This window comes from Myiozetetes cayanensis, unplaced genomic scaffold (genome assembly GCF_022539395.1).
Source record: "Myiozetetes cayanensis isolate MyiCay16 unplaced genomic scaffold, myiCay2020 scf1, whole genome shotgun sequence".
Classification (NCBI taxonomy): domain Eukaryota; kingdom Metazoa; phylum Chordata; class Aves; order Passeriformes; family Tyrannidae; genus Myiozetetes; species Myiozetetes cayanensis.
In genome coordinates this window covers 118,539,517-118,554,018 of record NW_026086604.1, presented here as the reverse complement: position 1 = coordinate 118,554,018, position 14,502 = coordinate 118,539,517, and the positions used below count along the sequence as shown (strand labels likewise).

Here is a 14,502-nt window from a genome sequence, read left to right as displayed (position 1 = left end):
ACTTGATGTTAATCTTTCTACACATAAGTTAATATAACCCCATTACAAGAGGTCATAGCATTTAAAACTTGCCTTTGCTATGGAAAAAAGCCACTGTCTAGACCTCCCATAAGCTCAGTTAGCCACATTCAAAAACACAGCAAACAAGAAAACCTACACCCTACTGCACCCTGATCGATTCTCCAGTGCTCATCAAGACCAAATCTCAGACTCTTTCTCATTAAACAGATTCTCAGCTCTCCTTATTACAGCAGACTTTGTTCTCTAAATGGAAGTGTTAAAATATTTGAGTGGTAACAGTTGTCAAGATATGTTAAACAAATCAGTCTCATCTATTTTTATTAAGACAGGCTGCTATCTAGTCTTATTTATACAGTATTCAGTTACTGAATAAATTTTTGGTCATCTTAGCTTTTTGGCTAACAACAAAAGGATTCTTGTGTCCCTGTATTTGCTTACAAAGCAAAGAATTACATGGAATAATAAAACTCAGGCTAATGGGTTCCAATTTCTGTTCATTATGGCTACATCTGTAATAACTATAATCAAGTCAGCAGAGTCGATCATAAAAAAAAAAAGATTTTAATATGGCTACATTGTGAATTGACAAACCTCTGGGTGAAGGATTTTAACTGAGTTCAAAGGCATAGTTATGTGTTGTGTACACTCCAAAATTATCTAACCACACAGGTACTATTACTGGCTGACATCTTCACCATCATTACATAGCAAACAAAGCTCCAATACACGTCTTTTGAAACAACCTTAGGAGTTAAATAGCACAAAATCTTACATACTGTAATAATGGCAGCATGTAAATGTATTTTCCCTTGCTGTTAAGCCCATTTTTGAAAATTATTTTCAGATGAGGTTTACAAGATTTGCCAAGAGTCAGGATTTATCTTGTAGTTTTTTTCATGCTGTCTTCTAGATTGTTTGTTTATAAATAGCTTGAGGTACAACTCTTCTTTACTAAAAAAACAAACACCCCCCAAAAAAAAACCCAACAATTTTTAAGAACTACAGACATTTTTACATTACAAGAATAATCAATGTTATATTTAAAAACCAAACCAAAACACCTTGATCTTTTCTATAACACCAGAAAATCCAAGTACGAAGCATGCAAGTAAGTACAGGTTAGCATTTCTTAATGCTATTCTAATACAGTTAAAGAAGGAATTTCAACTTTTCCTAATTTCTGGATATTTTGTGTCAGACATACAATCAAAGTATTATGGACACTGTAAAAGTAAATGAGAGACCGAAGAGTTACCTTGCCAAAAAGCAAAATTCCCAGATTCAGCGTGGCATGCAGAAATAGGTGGATGGTGACTGACCTAACAAGACATAAAAGGGGCGGGGGGGAAAGATGAACATATTAACACTTGAACTGTCATTTTGGTTTGTGTTCTTTGTTTTCTTTCCTCCTTCATTCCCATACGGCATTTACAATTTGAAGATTCACTTTCCCTTTGCAGTTGTGCCCTGAAGGGGGAGGCAGTGAGATTAATAAGGTACCGAGGTCTAAGAAGTCTTGAAAGAAATGGGAAGCACTTATTTTAAAAGGCCTGTGAATTTTGTTTGAATGAAAATCTAGCTGTATATTTTGTATATTGTTTGTAAGGTCATAATTAAAGTTACCCTTAGGACCTCTTAATAGATTAAGCCGCACTTTGAGCACACAGACAAAAATTAAAAGGAACAAACAAACAAAAAACCCGTACACAACCAAGGGCCTAAAGCTTCTGTACAACCAGTAAGTAACCACAAACCCCATGACTATGAGGGAGGAGACAGCGATCAGCATCTCTGAGGGGGGCACAGGTGGAGAAATCAAGCCAAGAAATTCCATCCAGCAAGCAACCCTTCCAGTGCAGTAGTGACACCCCAGGTGTTTCTACTGTGAAACTCTAACCATGTACACTGCATTTCATCAGCTTTGGGGGATAGCTGTACATGAATTACGGCAACCACCAAAAGAGCAAAGGAAGGACTGAAAGTAAATAAACAAATACACAAATGCAGACTATTCGAATGCAATAGTAAATGAAAAAAAATGCACAAAGTGAAAGCACTCCTTGCCTTAGAATTGTCCCCTCTGGGTGAACACTAACAACCAGTTCTTTGATGCCTACAGTCCTTTGGGTAACTTTATTTTCAAGTCAAATTGCTATTTCCCACTATGAATTTAGTTTCTTAACCACCTGCAAGGTTCAAATGCAGTTTTACTTTCTTCTTTATTATTCATTTTGCAAATCTGTTATTGAGTATTTTTTCTACAGGCTTCCAGTTATTTATTGAAATCCTGTACTTGGTTTAAAAAGAAAGATAAAAGTACTAATTACTCTCAGCTATGGCCTAATCCACCAAGACCATCACTGACATACTGTACCTAGATTAACCCTAGATGTCACTATAATACATGGGTTAAACTTGGCTCTCACTTAAACTGTTATAATTCCAGAGTAAGGTCATGGTGCTAAGAGGAGTTATTCTAAACTCACTTTAGTAATAGATCAGAATCTTTGTGATTTTATACATTTTGCCTATTCTATGGATTACATACTATCTGCACTAAAAAGTTACCTAGAGTAAGCATCAAAATACTTGCACAAGCAATAAGCAACTGCTCCTGATGCAAAGAGAAATATTTAATACTTGCAGGCTGCAGGAAATTTATTTCCTCCCTTCCTAATATTTATCCACTGCATACTTCTACAGTAACTTTACCACTCTATAAACTCATGTCACTTATTTCACCAATTAGAAAATACAGCCCAAGCCCCCTCATGTATTAAAAATCCTGCTTACAAGTAGCCTGTGTACTGATTTATTCAAAATTCAGGTGAAAATTTCTTCTTTTAATTCAGTGCAACATTAAGCTCAGTGTCAACCATTTTCTCGTCTTTGTTACTCCAATTTGATGTTACACTGGTAACTGCAGTGCTCTATACACATAAGCTTACTACTGAGGTAGCACAGTGAAGAACCAGATACATTGCTTGAACTTAACATTTGATTCATGCTTTGAATGTTTTACTTTTTGTTGGTTCTTTTTTTCCCCACTCCTTATTATTGCTCTTGCCTGTGGCATTTCCTGAGACTAAGGAAACATCACATAGCATTCCTTTTTGTCAGCTTTACAACATACTGTGCAAAATGTTGTACCCTCAGAGGTAGTCAAAAATACCTTTCTTTTCATAAAGGAAGCCTCTTAGAAGTCTTTGATCAAATTTCTGGGTTGCACACTTCTGCACACTGCACTTTTTTTGTTATGTCTAGACAGAATTAGACACCTTTCAGTCATTCTTACTTTGCTAGGCACCAGATATTTAAGTATTTTTCAAGCTTAGCAATTTTGGTAACTTGGCTGGTTTAAATTTAATATTTTTCATCCATACCTAATAATTATTCTCCTACCGAGGAATTGTCTTCATAAACACTCAGAGCATGATGGGCTGTATACATCTTTCACCTACTCAGCTGTGGCACCAGATGTGAAAGGCTTAGCCTACAAAGTACTTGTACAGGAAGCAGAAATATTTATGGTGCCATAGAAAATACTTGTGGTCGATCGATTCACACAAGGGATATATTTGTTACAAAAGATGACATTAAATAGCTGAACATACAGTATTTTCAATGATCACACACAAAAGAAAATGGCAAGAATGAAAATGCTTGTTGCAGTCCTGATCAGATTTCAGCATGGGGAATTGCACTCTACTTAACCAAGTTATCTAGTTACTGGAGCAGGCAGCCTGCCAGCCTTTGCCTCTTGAGTGTCAGCTGTTGGTTGTCACGTTCCATGCCAGACTTAGCAGACTTTCCTCAAAGAAAAAATTTCCTTCGTTATAATTCAGCAACATCCCTTGGTTTTTGCTGGGCTCAGGTTATGTAAAGTAATTTCGCATTTTGCCGTTAATTCCAGAGGATTCTAGAAAAAAACATTTAGAATGATGCAATGTATCAAGTAGCAATTCTAGGGGTTGCAGCATACAATACCTGTTCTGCAAAGAACTGGAAACCCTTATCTTCACGAATACATTCATAGGTTTCTCCAAGCACAGGATTAAATGGCTTACTTCCAGCTCGGTAGTAACTGGATGCATACGCAGAGACTGCAAATGCAGCTATATACACCTGGGAAGAACATATTTTGGATTTTGATTAACTAATTTATGACAGACATAAGAAAAAAAAAAAAGTTATCCTGACATCAGATTCTGTATGTTTTCCCATCATTTGCAAACTACATGTGTGCATGCCTCCTGCAAGTTAAGCCCTAGCTCACACATTAGAGAATTATTCAGTTTTCAGAGAGTCAGCCAACAGTCCAGGAATGGAATTATTGGGGTCAGACACTGCAAACCTCATCAACCGAAAAAAGCATTTCCGAAAAGTGTTTGAAACAGCTTAGCGTTCTGCAACACAGCTAAAAGTAGTAACCTCTAAAAATCACTGTTAGATTTTGTATAATAACTGACTTTTATAGTTACGGTCTGTGATTCCATAGATCTAGCAGCTATCCTTTATCTCAACGTGGCACAGGAAGCACTGGATGAGTTTTCACCAAGTTTGCTCTTTCTAAGGCAGTTTGAATTAAATTATCTTTTATCTACTGTGTGCTATGACTTAATCATGAAACTGTTCTTGAATATGACTGAGATACAGGTAATCCAAAGTTTTGCAGTCAGCTCAAGCACAACTCCTCCTAAACATGAAGAATTAAAATTTGGGGTTGTTTGATTCTTTTTTGTACTGTTTTTCTGCTTTCATTCCCTTTTCCTCATCTTAAGTGTAGATGCTCTCACAGTTTCAGAAAACGAATCCACTTCAGAAAGAAAAGTTTTATGAACCATTGCAATTACTGTACAACATCTAGAAATAATTTTGCCTCAGGAATTTCTCAAAGGCAAAGATTACTCCTTTCTGACGTAATTTCCAGATGTTTGGGAAAAAGCTTCTTTTCATTCCCCTATGAAAAACTACTGTTCATTTCCTTTTCCTGTTAGCATATGTTCTCAAGAGAACAAAAGAAGCTATTGACTGGAAAACGCCAGTGAACAGCCACAGCCTGGGAACAGACCCTAAATTGTAACCCTTGTGAGTGTCAGAATGAGGCAAGAGGCTTTTCAGAAAGTATTTATAACATGACTATTTACATTCATTAATAACCTTATTTTAAGATAAGATATATTGAGTTGAAAAAGCTTAATTCGGTTTATGGGAAAATCTTTATCTTCCTTTTAAGAGAATTTAGGGAGCTTCTAATCCTTTATTTAAGGGCTTACATATTAAGTAGCTCTTGTACATTTGGAAGCAGAACAACTGAAATGCATTTTTCTCTTGCTCTTTTCAAGTGCAGAATTCAGAGTTCTGCACTGGCAGAGAATGACACCACTATTGTACCCAACATACAATAGTACTGCTTGGTTTTGAGATCCTGAACATTTTGGATCAACCCCAAAACTTCCGAAAACCAGTTCATAAAAAATATTGAGCTCATTTAGTTACTACAGAGATATCACATTTGTGTAGGGCTGGAAGATCCAGCATCCTCTATGTACAAAGACACCCTTGAAGAAAGAGAAACTGTAGTTTTCATATTCAAGAGGGAAGTCTATTAGTTCAATCCTCTCCTCCCTTTTTGCTGTAAATTTTTAATCTCACAGAGCAAGAGCTGCAAAGCAGAACTAAGTTCCTTTTCTGTTTAAACTTGCAGAACAGCAGGATACTTGAGGAAAGAGAGACTTGCTGAAAAGGCAACAGAGATGATGTAGAAAGTCAAAAGTAGTGGCTACGTAAATATGTACAGACACATGTTTGGACAGTTTACCTCAGCTGAGAGAAGCAGAAAAACGCAACTGAACACTTTCATTTCTTCTGCTTTTATATTTAATCTATTGCAATTACACTGAATGTTACCAAGTGTCTGGAATAACATCTTTACCATCCGTTCAAAGGGGTTCGGTGTGTGCGCTGCTTTATCCAGCAGCTCACTGTACTCCAGCTCCTCGCAGAGACGCTGAAGGGTGTTAAGTGGCTCATTTAATTCAACAGGCATGGCCACTTTGGAGAGATCCTTTCCTATGTTGTTTCTCAGGATATTCCATAGGCTGATGTTACTCGTATTAGGACACGGAGCTGGTAAACATGTTCTCCGTTTAGAATTGCATCCAATGCCACTTTCAGAAATACAATCTGAAAAGGAAGGAAGTGGCAGAACAAGTCAATTCACATTTACTTAGTTTCGTCCCCTTTGCAAACGTACATTAACATGCAACCATCTTTTCTTCTATCAAAACTTCCTTCCACCTACAATTCATTCAAGTATTTCACTTGTGGTTTGAAGATAGCCTGTTATAAAAATGACAACATTTAGAACAGGATTTTATGTATTTTAACTGAGGTAAATGTCAGGTAAAAAAGATGAGTAAAAAATTACCTTCCTTCCCCTTAAAGGCTGTAAGAAAAGACTCAGACTTTCCATTGAATTTGAAAGAATAAATATTATAACCATTTTATTTGTAACAGAGATGGATTCCTATCTGTTTAAGGGACATACAACCTCCTTCCTTGACAGAGCTTCAATTAAATTGACACTTCTCAGAAGGCGAGATGTAACTTACAGATCCAGGGATAATAACAACTCCTACTGATCTTTTCCTACTTTTTTGAATACTCCTACCAGGGAAATTTACTGCACACAAATTTACATACAGACTTTTACACAGTGTTCCTATAGCATTTAAATTTTTTTTGTGACATTAGCTTTGAGATACTCCCATACAGTGATGGAGAAATGACGTGTTTTAAAGATGGAAAAGCTGAAGCAACTGTGGAGCTATGGATCTGCTAAAGATAAAGAAAAAAAAAAAAATACTCAAGTCAAGAGTCCTTGACACGAATATCTAAAGTCTGTGTTGCTACATCAAAGCCACTGGAACAGGATAAATAGTTCTAAGTGTGCCATGAAATGATTTGTAGCAGGATCTAAATGGAGTTACAAGCTTCTGCAACAGGCACTAGTCTGAAAGTGATTACATTGCTTAGCTGTGCATCACTTTCGTTTCAGAGAGGAATGTGTTTGTCACTACAAGAATATATTTTATCTTTATACATCCTTAGGAGCATCTAGGAAGCTGCTGCCTTAGAATCACTGGCTATTTGGAGACCATCGGGCATAGCCTCAGTCTGTCAACCCCTGTCCTTTCCTTGCTTTCCTCACACAGCTTTGTCTCAGAGGAATTAAAACCACACAGGGCAGCACATCTCTTCTGTGCTGCACATGCCCAAAGAATCCCTGCCCTTAAAAGCACAATTTCAAAGAGCATTTCTTCTGCTGCTCCATGGACATAAGCATGGTGTCAGCAGTGCTTCCAGCAGTGACAGATAACCACAAGGACAAACTTCCCTGTGCCTGCTAGCCCACATCTCACATGGTGATTTTCAAGTGTAATCAGCAGCCTCAAAGTTTTGACAAAGAGGTTTCCATCCTTCCTGCCACTTGCAAACTAGAAGTCCTAATGTGGCTGAGTAATTGTAATAAGGACAGGTGGACTATTTGTAGTCCCTTGCCTTTATCTTTCTTTTTGGATAAATGGGCACTATGAATCAAAAAAATCTACCTGAAGCAATTATAACTGTTGAGAATTAAAAGATTGTCTCCTATACTTCACTACTGGAAGAATTTATTTAATATCAGAAGAGGCCAAAAAAAAGGATATTCCCTTAAACACCTTAGGAATGAGGGGATATCTGAAGAAGGAGGTAAATGCTAAAATTTTATCCTTGATTAAAAGAGCTCCCAGAAACAGGATTTTGGTTACTGACTCACTCATTTACATATTCTGCAGTAGCCTGTTAACTGTGTTAAAACAGTGAAAAAACAGAGTAGAATAAGAACTAAGATATTCAGATACCAAATTTTCTATACACTGGGAAGTTTGCCTAACCCCCATTACAAAAAAGTCCCTGCGGTTCTGGTTTGCAAGAGCTGTGACAAATAAACAGCATCAATACTTAAGGAGATTCATGCATCTGACCTCCAGATAGACTCAATGACTCTGAAGGCCAAACTGGACCATTATCAACATCTGGTCTGACCTTCTACCTTACAGCGGCCAGAGAGGATTTTATCATAATCACACAATTTATGGTGCAGCTAAAGCCCTGTAGAAAAAAGACACCCAGCTTTCTATTAATGGCAGTGGCAGGCTGCCCAAAGCACAGAAATAGCAGGTACCAGAAGCACGAGGAGCTACTGCTGATATGGAAGAGCTGCAGTGACAGCCTTTGTTACAAGAAGATGAACAGTCACACTAGTACAGTTTTCTAAGGTCCAGATCATGATACTAAATAAATCTGTATTCTTTCCTATCTTAAAACAAACAAACAAACAAACAAAATCTTCATTTTTGAACAGTTACAAAATACAACAATTCTCCAGGCATATCAAGCTACTCAGGTTCACAGGGATCTGCTAGTGCTTGGAAATGATCAGGAAACAGTTGCTAGTAAGAAATCACTGTTCAGCATTTTTGAAGATAAAAATACACTGTTAGAGGGGGAAGAACATTGTGGTTAGCTGAAAGGAGTTCAAGGCACAAAGCTGATCAGTTTGTTATGACCAATTCTTCTCCCTCTTTTTTTGAATCTCTTTCTAATATGAAAGACAATTAACTTAGCATATGTACTAACAAGACTATTGTGATTAAAACATGCACCAGGCCTGCAACAAGTTCTGCTAAAACAACACAATTCTGAATGGGGTTGTTAAATTGCAGACTGAAAAAACAGTGTGACAAGAAGAAAATTACTTTTGGAAAAAAATCAGTTAGGCCTTGCTACTTTGAAAAATCCTGTGGCTATGTGAAACTGAGAGGGAGTGGGAGTTGCACCAAAGAAGTAGAGAAAATAGGTGTTTCCCTGCTGGTACAGAACCACCATCCTGCTTAATCAGCAGTGCCCAGGCCCTGTTAAACAGTTTAGCCAGAATCTGTTGTTCAAAACAAATCTGGGCTAAAGTGAAAAAACACAGATCTCAAAACCTGTAATATCTAATTATCTAGTAAGAGAAGAAAAAAAAATCCCAAGCAAACAGAAACAAAGAAAATTCTCAAACACATGGTGTAAGAAAAAACTAAACTTACCTAAAGTTTGTCTTTCATTCTCCATGTCATTGCTTAGGTTATCTTCTGAGACATTATCACTGATATCACTTACATATGAGTCATCATCCGATACCTGAGTGTGGAGGGGAAAAAAGTAAGACTACACCACTCATTAAAATAACCCCATATGCATAAAAAAATTGTTACTTTCCACTGCAATCATTGTTTTAATATATTTGAACCATTTTCAGTACTACAGAAAAGTTTTACAAACTCCTAAGAAGACACAATTGAGTTTGGGAGATATGACCATCATTGAAAATTCAACCAGCTCCTTTACTGGAGACATGCTTTGTCTTCTTGGCCTCACAGCTAAGAAGGCCTTCCTCATATCAAAACCCAAGGTCTTTAACGGAGCTCAAGAGAGGTGACAAAATGAGCTAATAAATTTCAATGTGCATGACATCAGCCACGAGGTACCTACAGATACCACAAGGACAGCTATGAATAAATATTTCTGTCATGCGACTCCCTAAGCACCTGTATGGTGACTGAAGGCAGACAATACAATATATGCAGTATCTGCATAGTATCCACCTAATTGCCATCTGCCTCGATGTGTATATGAGTTCTCATAATAATTGCTACACCTTACTGTGAAGAGACAATGGACAGAAAATAAATACAAATGGCATATTAATTTATAAATGTTTTGAAAACGCAAATTTTCTGGCATTCATCTGACGTACAGTTGGCACTCAGAAAGACTACATGTTAATTAGCAGATAAGAAACTACATCAGAATGATATCAATCTTACTGCTCAGACCTCATTTTCTGAAGAACTCGCAGACAGCAGGACTTCCTGTGCATCAAAAAATTCTGTGAGAGAGTCAGCTATAGACAGTCTGCTTTCATTGGAGACCTGGTGAACCAGACCTCTGCCTTCTTCTCTTGAGTTTTCCTGTTTAAAAGAAATAAAAAGCTTTGAGAGGGGAAGTACCACAAACAACACTCATGCATGCAATTCCACAGTCACATAACTTGAAGGGCTGTAAAACACTTGGAGAAGATTGTACATGCTCCTCTCCAATTTAAATGAAAGGTAACACGTGTTTCAAATAAGGATTTAAACCCAAAGTAAAACAGGCCAAAAAAAAAGAAGGAAAAAAAGCAATGCGTATTCAGTAAATCAGTTATGTCCTGCATATAAAAATGCTTTGCTATTTGAATGATTTAGCCAGATATATACAAGTGTATCATCAAAAAGCCCACAAAAGGACAAAAATCCCACCTCTTTATATTACATCCTAGATTCACATTCCTTTCTGATCTTGGCAAATGAATTAGTCTTTTCCTCCCCAAACCTTGCTTAATGCAAAGCCTGCAGTACAGTGGTGTACAAAATTCAGAGGGGCAAAGTTGTTTTCTTCATAATAGAGTGTTCTCCTAGCTCTTTTTCTTCACTAATTTTCTATGGTGTTCTTTGGAAAGCTTTCCTTCATATCCACACTGGAGGTATCTCCCATGTTTTCCAAAACCAACACATTATCAAAACCATGTAAGTGGAATTGCTTTTGCTGCTGGAGGCACAGTTGACTGCCACAGGGATCTTGATAACTCCTCCCATGGAAGCTCTACAGATTGGTGTAAGTGAAGTTCCAAAATGTGGCCTAGTAAAAGTGAGGTGACCAGTGAGACATGGCTCATTCTGGGGATACAGTAAAAAAGCTGGAGAACATTGAGCACTACTGTTTTCCCTGATAACTCCACGAATAGGAAGGAGGCTGGCCCAAAGGAGTGGATTAGCTGCTTTCAAGCTTTTCTGCATGAGGTGCTTTACTAACTTGTAACCATGGCTGCTCTATCATAATTTTGCAGGAATTGTAGTATTTTATTTTGAGAAAAACATAATGAACAGTCTGACAAATCTATAATCAAACTGACAAATCTTCTTTCAAAGCTTTTCTGTTGGTAGGTTTTACTGTCACATGGAACACTGATATTCAGTACATACTGATAATGGTGACATGGAAATAAAACAAACTGCTATACAAAAGACTTTAAAAAAACCCTTCTGATACAGCAGGGAGAAAAGAGGAAATCTCAGTATTGTCTCTTCTGTGGGAAGGCAGTTACACTAGCCTACAAGTAAAAAAAAAAAAAATATCTTACACACATAAGCATTGCTACTGGGATTGTTTCCAATACTATTTTGAATCTGAGAAGGAAAGTGAGCAGGAAAGACTCATAAAAGAACAGCAGGTTTTTATATCTAACACATACGTTTCAGGTTGTCTTCTTACATGTTGCCACTCTGGCATGATGAATTATAATTAAACTACCCAATAGACAAACTAAACTTTTCCATTATGCAAAGGCTTGAGATACTATCTTACACTGCTTCAATTTTCACAGGTCAATCATAGCACCTGATGTATCATTAAGTGACAAGTTTTGTGGAGTGACCCTGTCTTCCTCAGAGCAGCACTACTGTATCACAGTCCTCAGACAATTTTAAAATTAAACTTCTCCAGTAAAAGTGATTTTATCTTTAAGTCCCAACCCAAACCTTGACAGAGGGATTTTGTGAATGAAACCTTTAAGGACCTTCTGAAATCTGTTTTTGTCATGTGTGTCTCTGTATGTGTATAGTGCATAGACCAAGTTTCAGAAACAATCCACTGTCACTGCAAGGACATCCACTAAATAAGAAAATAAAGAAAACCCGAAATTAAATAACAGTGCATTAACACTTTTCTGGATAGCAGTTTAAGCGCTGTTCAAATTCTCAAGGGATTAAAAGCAAAAGGCATTAGAATGATCAACTACCTTAAGGAAGAAAATCCCAAAAACTGAACAGCTAAATATGACCAACACACAGCTCCACTGAAACAGAACTCAAGCCAGAAGTGAACAGATGGAATGACTAAACTGTCTTTAAAAAGAAAAGGAAATAATTAGTTATGTAAAATCCCCAGTATTACATCCACTCAAGTTCTAATGGAAAATTTATACTACAAACATGGCAGAGGTTTCTGTATGAGCTAACATTTAGGAAAATCCATCAGAAATAACACAGTTCTGGCTTCCCTCACTGACACCATTAACACCTAAATCCTATGACCTATAATTACACCATATTCACATCCATTCTGCAGTGAGCCAGAAGACTGCCTGAACATCAATTCATCTCAAACTGGTTAACTGGATATATGGAAGACTTCCTGCCTTCACAAAAGGAAAAACTAAATGGCAGAAAGAGCTCTTGTATGTCCAATTAACTTTGATCCTTTCATGGAAGTGTCTGATAAGTGTTCTAAACTTTACACAAGCCACACCAGTAGCCAACATTCTGGGTTAACAATACTTCAGACAGGCAACAAAAGGTCTACAGAACTTCGAAGTTAACAAGGGACTAAGGGCGAGAGAAACAGCAGCATGAGGGTAACCAGGTGGCGGCTCTGTTCATGCTGAATGAGAAGCAGGCAGGAGGTGAGGGAGAACACCATGAACCAGTAGCAAAAAGCAATGGAAGGTGTGCTCAGGAAACCTGCTCACAGGGAAAGTCTTCGAAATCAAATATCACACAACGCACCATCAGACGTGACTCACAACGATGAAAGCAGACTCGCTTTGCTAACACAATACACCACAGGGGAGACATGGAGAAAGGACAAGATGCAGCTATGCAGCGCTGTCTAGATGTAGGGGCTTGAGGAACAGACATCACTGAAACAGGAAATCCATACCCACCTTCACCAAATCTGGACTTGATTTTGCATTAGATGCTGAATCAAGGATCATAGATTCGGCATGTATTCTGCGTAACCGGTCTTTAAGATCTGTATTTTGTGCTATTGCCTGGAATATTTAACAAAAATATTGGGGATATAAAGTTCTCTCAACTAACTTGAACGTGGGTTTATTGTGTAAACAGGGGTAAAGAGTATTTAAAGTGCAGTATAAAACACCACCACCACATCATTTTTTACTGGTTCAGCAAATCATTTACCTTAAATTTTTCAAACCTTACTTCTCATCTCTCAAATTAAAACTATTTTTGTTCAGTGTGAGGGAAAAGACACATAAGTGGAAAAAAAAAAGTCTAAGATGGCAGGAATATTTCAAGGTTTGAAAGCTGATTTTATAAGTTATAAATTAATTTTGTGCATCTTTTTTTCTTTTCAAGCTCCCTTCCTTCACCTTCATCTCCAGCCTACCTTCTCTCAACATTAGTTCTTGCCACATCCAAAACCATTTGATTTTCCCATACTGACAGTTCCCTTTGCCTTCCACTGACAGAGAAATAAGACTTAAATTCACACAGGTACAGGCACAATTTGTGTCCTATCAGATTATAATAATAGTGATCAGAATAAAAAGCCTGTACTGCAAACTCATGCTTGTTACATGTTATTTATTCATGCTGGGTGCATCTGATGGACAAATGTCAACTAGAGTAGACTTGTAGGAAGAGAGTGCAACCCTGCCTACAATGAAAATATCTCTGAAATAAAAGGTTGGGTTACTAATTTTGGAACAATACTGAAGACTCAGCAAACTGAATCAATACCAGGACGTGGAGAACCCTGCTGTTTACACATCCGTGTTATCCTGCAAATGCTTATGATTTTGGAAGTGCTTTTTGTTGAAAATCATCTTGGGGGCAGGAAATACAAGTAACCTCAAAGCGATGATGGAGGGGAGAAAATAATTTCTGGCTTTACCTATATGTGGTCTGAATTTGCCATATAGGTGTATAGCAGTTCTGCATCAAGTGTTCAGCACTGTGTTATACCCACAACATCAGGCAAGTGCCAAACAGAATTTACACAACTGTCCCATAACAGCATCTTCCCATTTTCATTGTTTGCTACAAAATGTTTTCTTCCTTCTGCTGCCTTCTTCCTCTCCCCAAACCAAAAATACTGTATTTATTCTCATTCTGGACTTGCTTTTCTTAGACTGTGTGTAGGTCAAGGATACTATCTTAATAAGGGAGAAGCAGAGGCAGAGATGCTAATTTTGTGGTGTTTTACCCACTTTAAATCTGTTCACTTTTCTTCCCCTGCCCGGCTGATGAGAGTAAAACAGAACTATGTTTGATAGCTTTAAACCTGTGAGTCTGATTTTTTGTTTCTCCTGTACAGAAAACAAACTAAAATGAACAACAACAAACATGAAGTCAAAGTCATTAACACAGGACTCGCTTCACAAGGAAGCCTTAAAAATATGTCATGTTTCCATATGTTTCCAAATGAAGCTTATTCCTTTCTCCTATAGGATCTCTGCTGTACAGGGTGAGAAAATTTCTTTTGGCATCACGGCTTTGCAGATCTGCAGGCTAAGAATAGCCCTCAGAGGAGTTAACCTCTGCTGAA

The 14,502-nt window shown here is 37.5% G+C and overlaps 1 protein-coding gene across 2 annotated transcripts in view; it reads right to left on the bottom strand.

Annotated features, from left to right (window-relative positions):
* OSBPL3 (oxysterol binding protein like 3) overlaps positions 1-14,502 on the bottom strand; it is a 92,060-nt gene that overhangs the window by 15,693 nt on the left and 61,865 nt on the right. The window contains exons 13-18 of one of the 2 annotated variants that reach the window (XM_050312493.1): positions 12,875-12,982; positions 9,948-10,082; positions 9,159-9,252; positions 5,957-6,207; positions 4,009-4,146; positions 1,277-1,340 (exon numbers count right to left, since the gene is read on the bottom strand). In XM_050312493.1, the coding sequence (XP_050168450.1) occupies positions 1,277-1,340; positions 4,009-4,146; positions 5,957-6,207; positions 9,159-9,252; positions 9,948-10,082; positions 12,875-12,982 (790 nt within the window). The remainder of the gene's footprint in view (positions 1-1,276; positions 1,341-4,008; positions 4,147-5,956; positions 6,208-9,158; positions 9,253-9,947; positions 10,083-12,874; positions 12,983-14,502) is intronic. The other variant, XM_050312502.1, reaches the window with a different exon arrangement.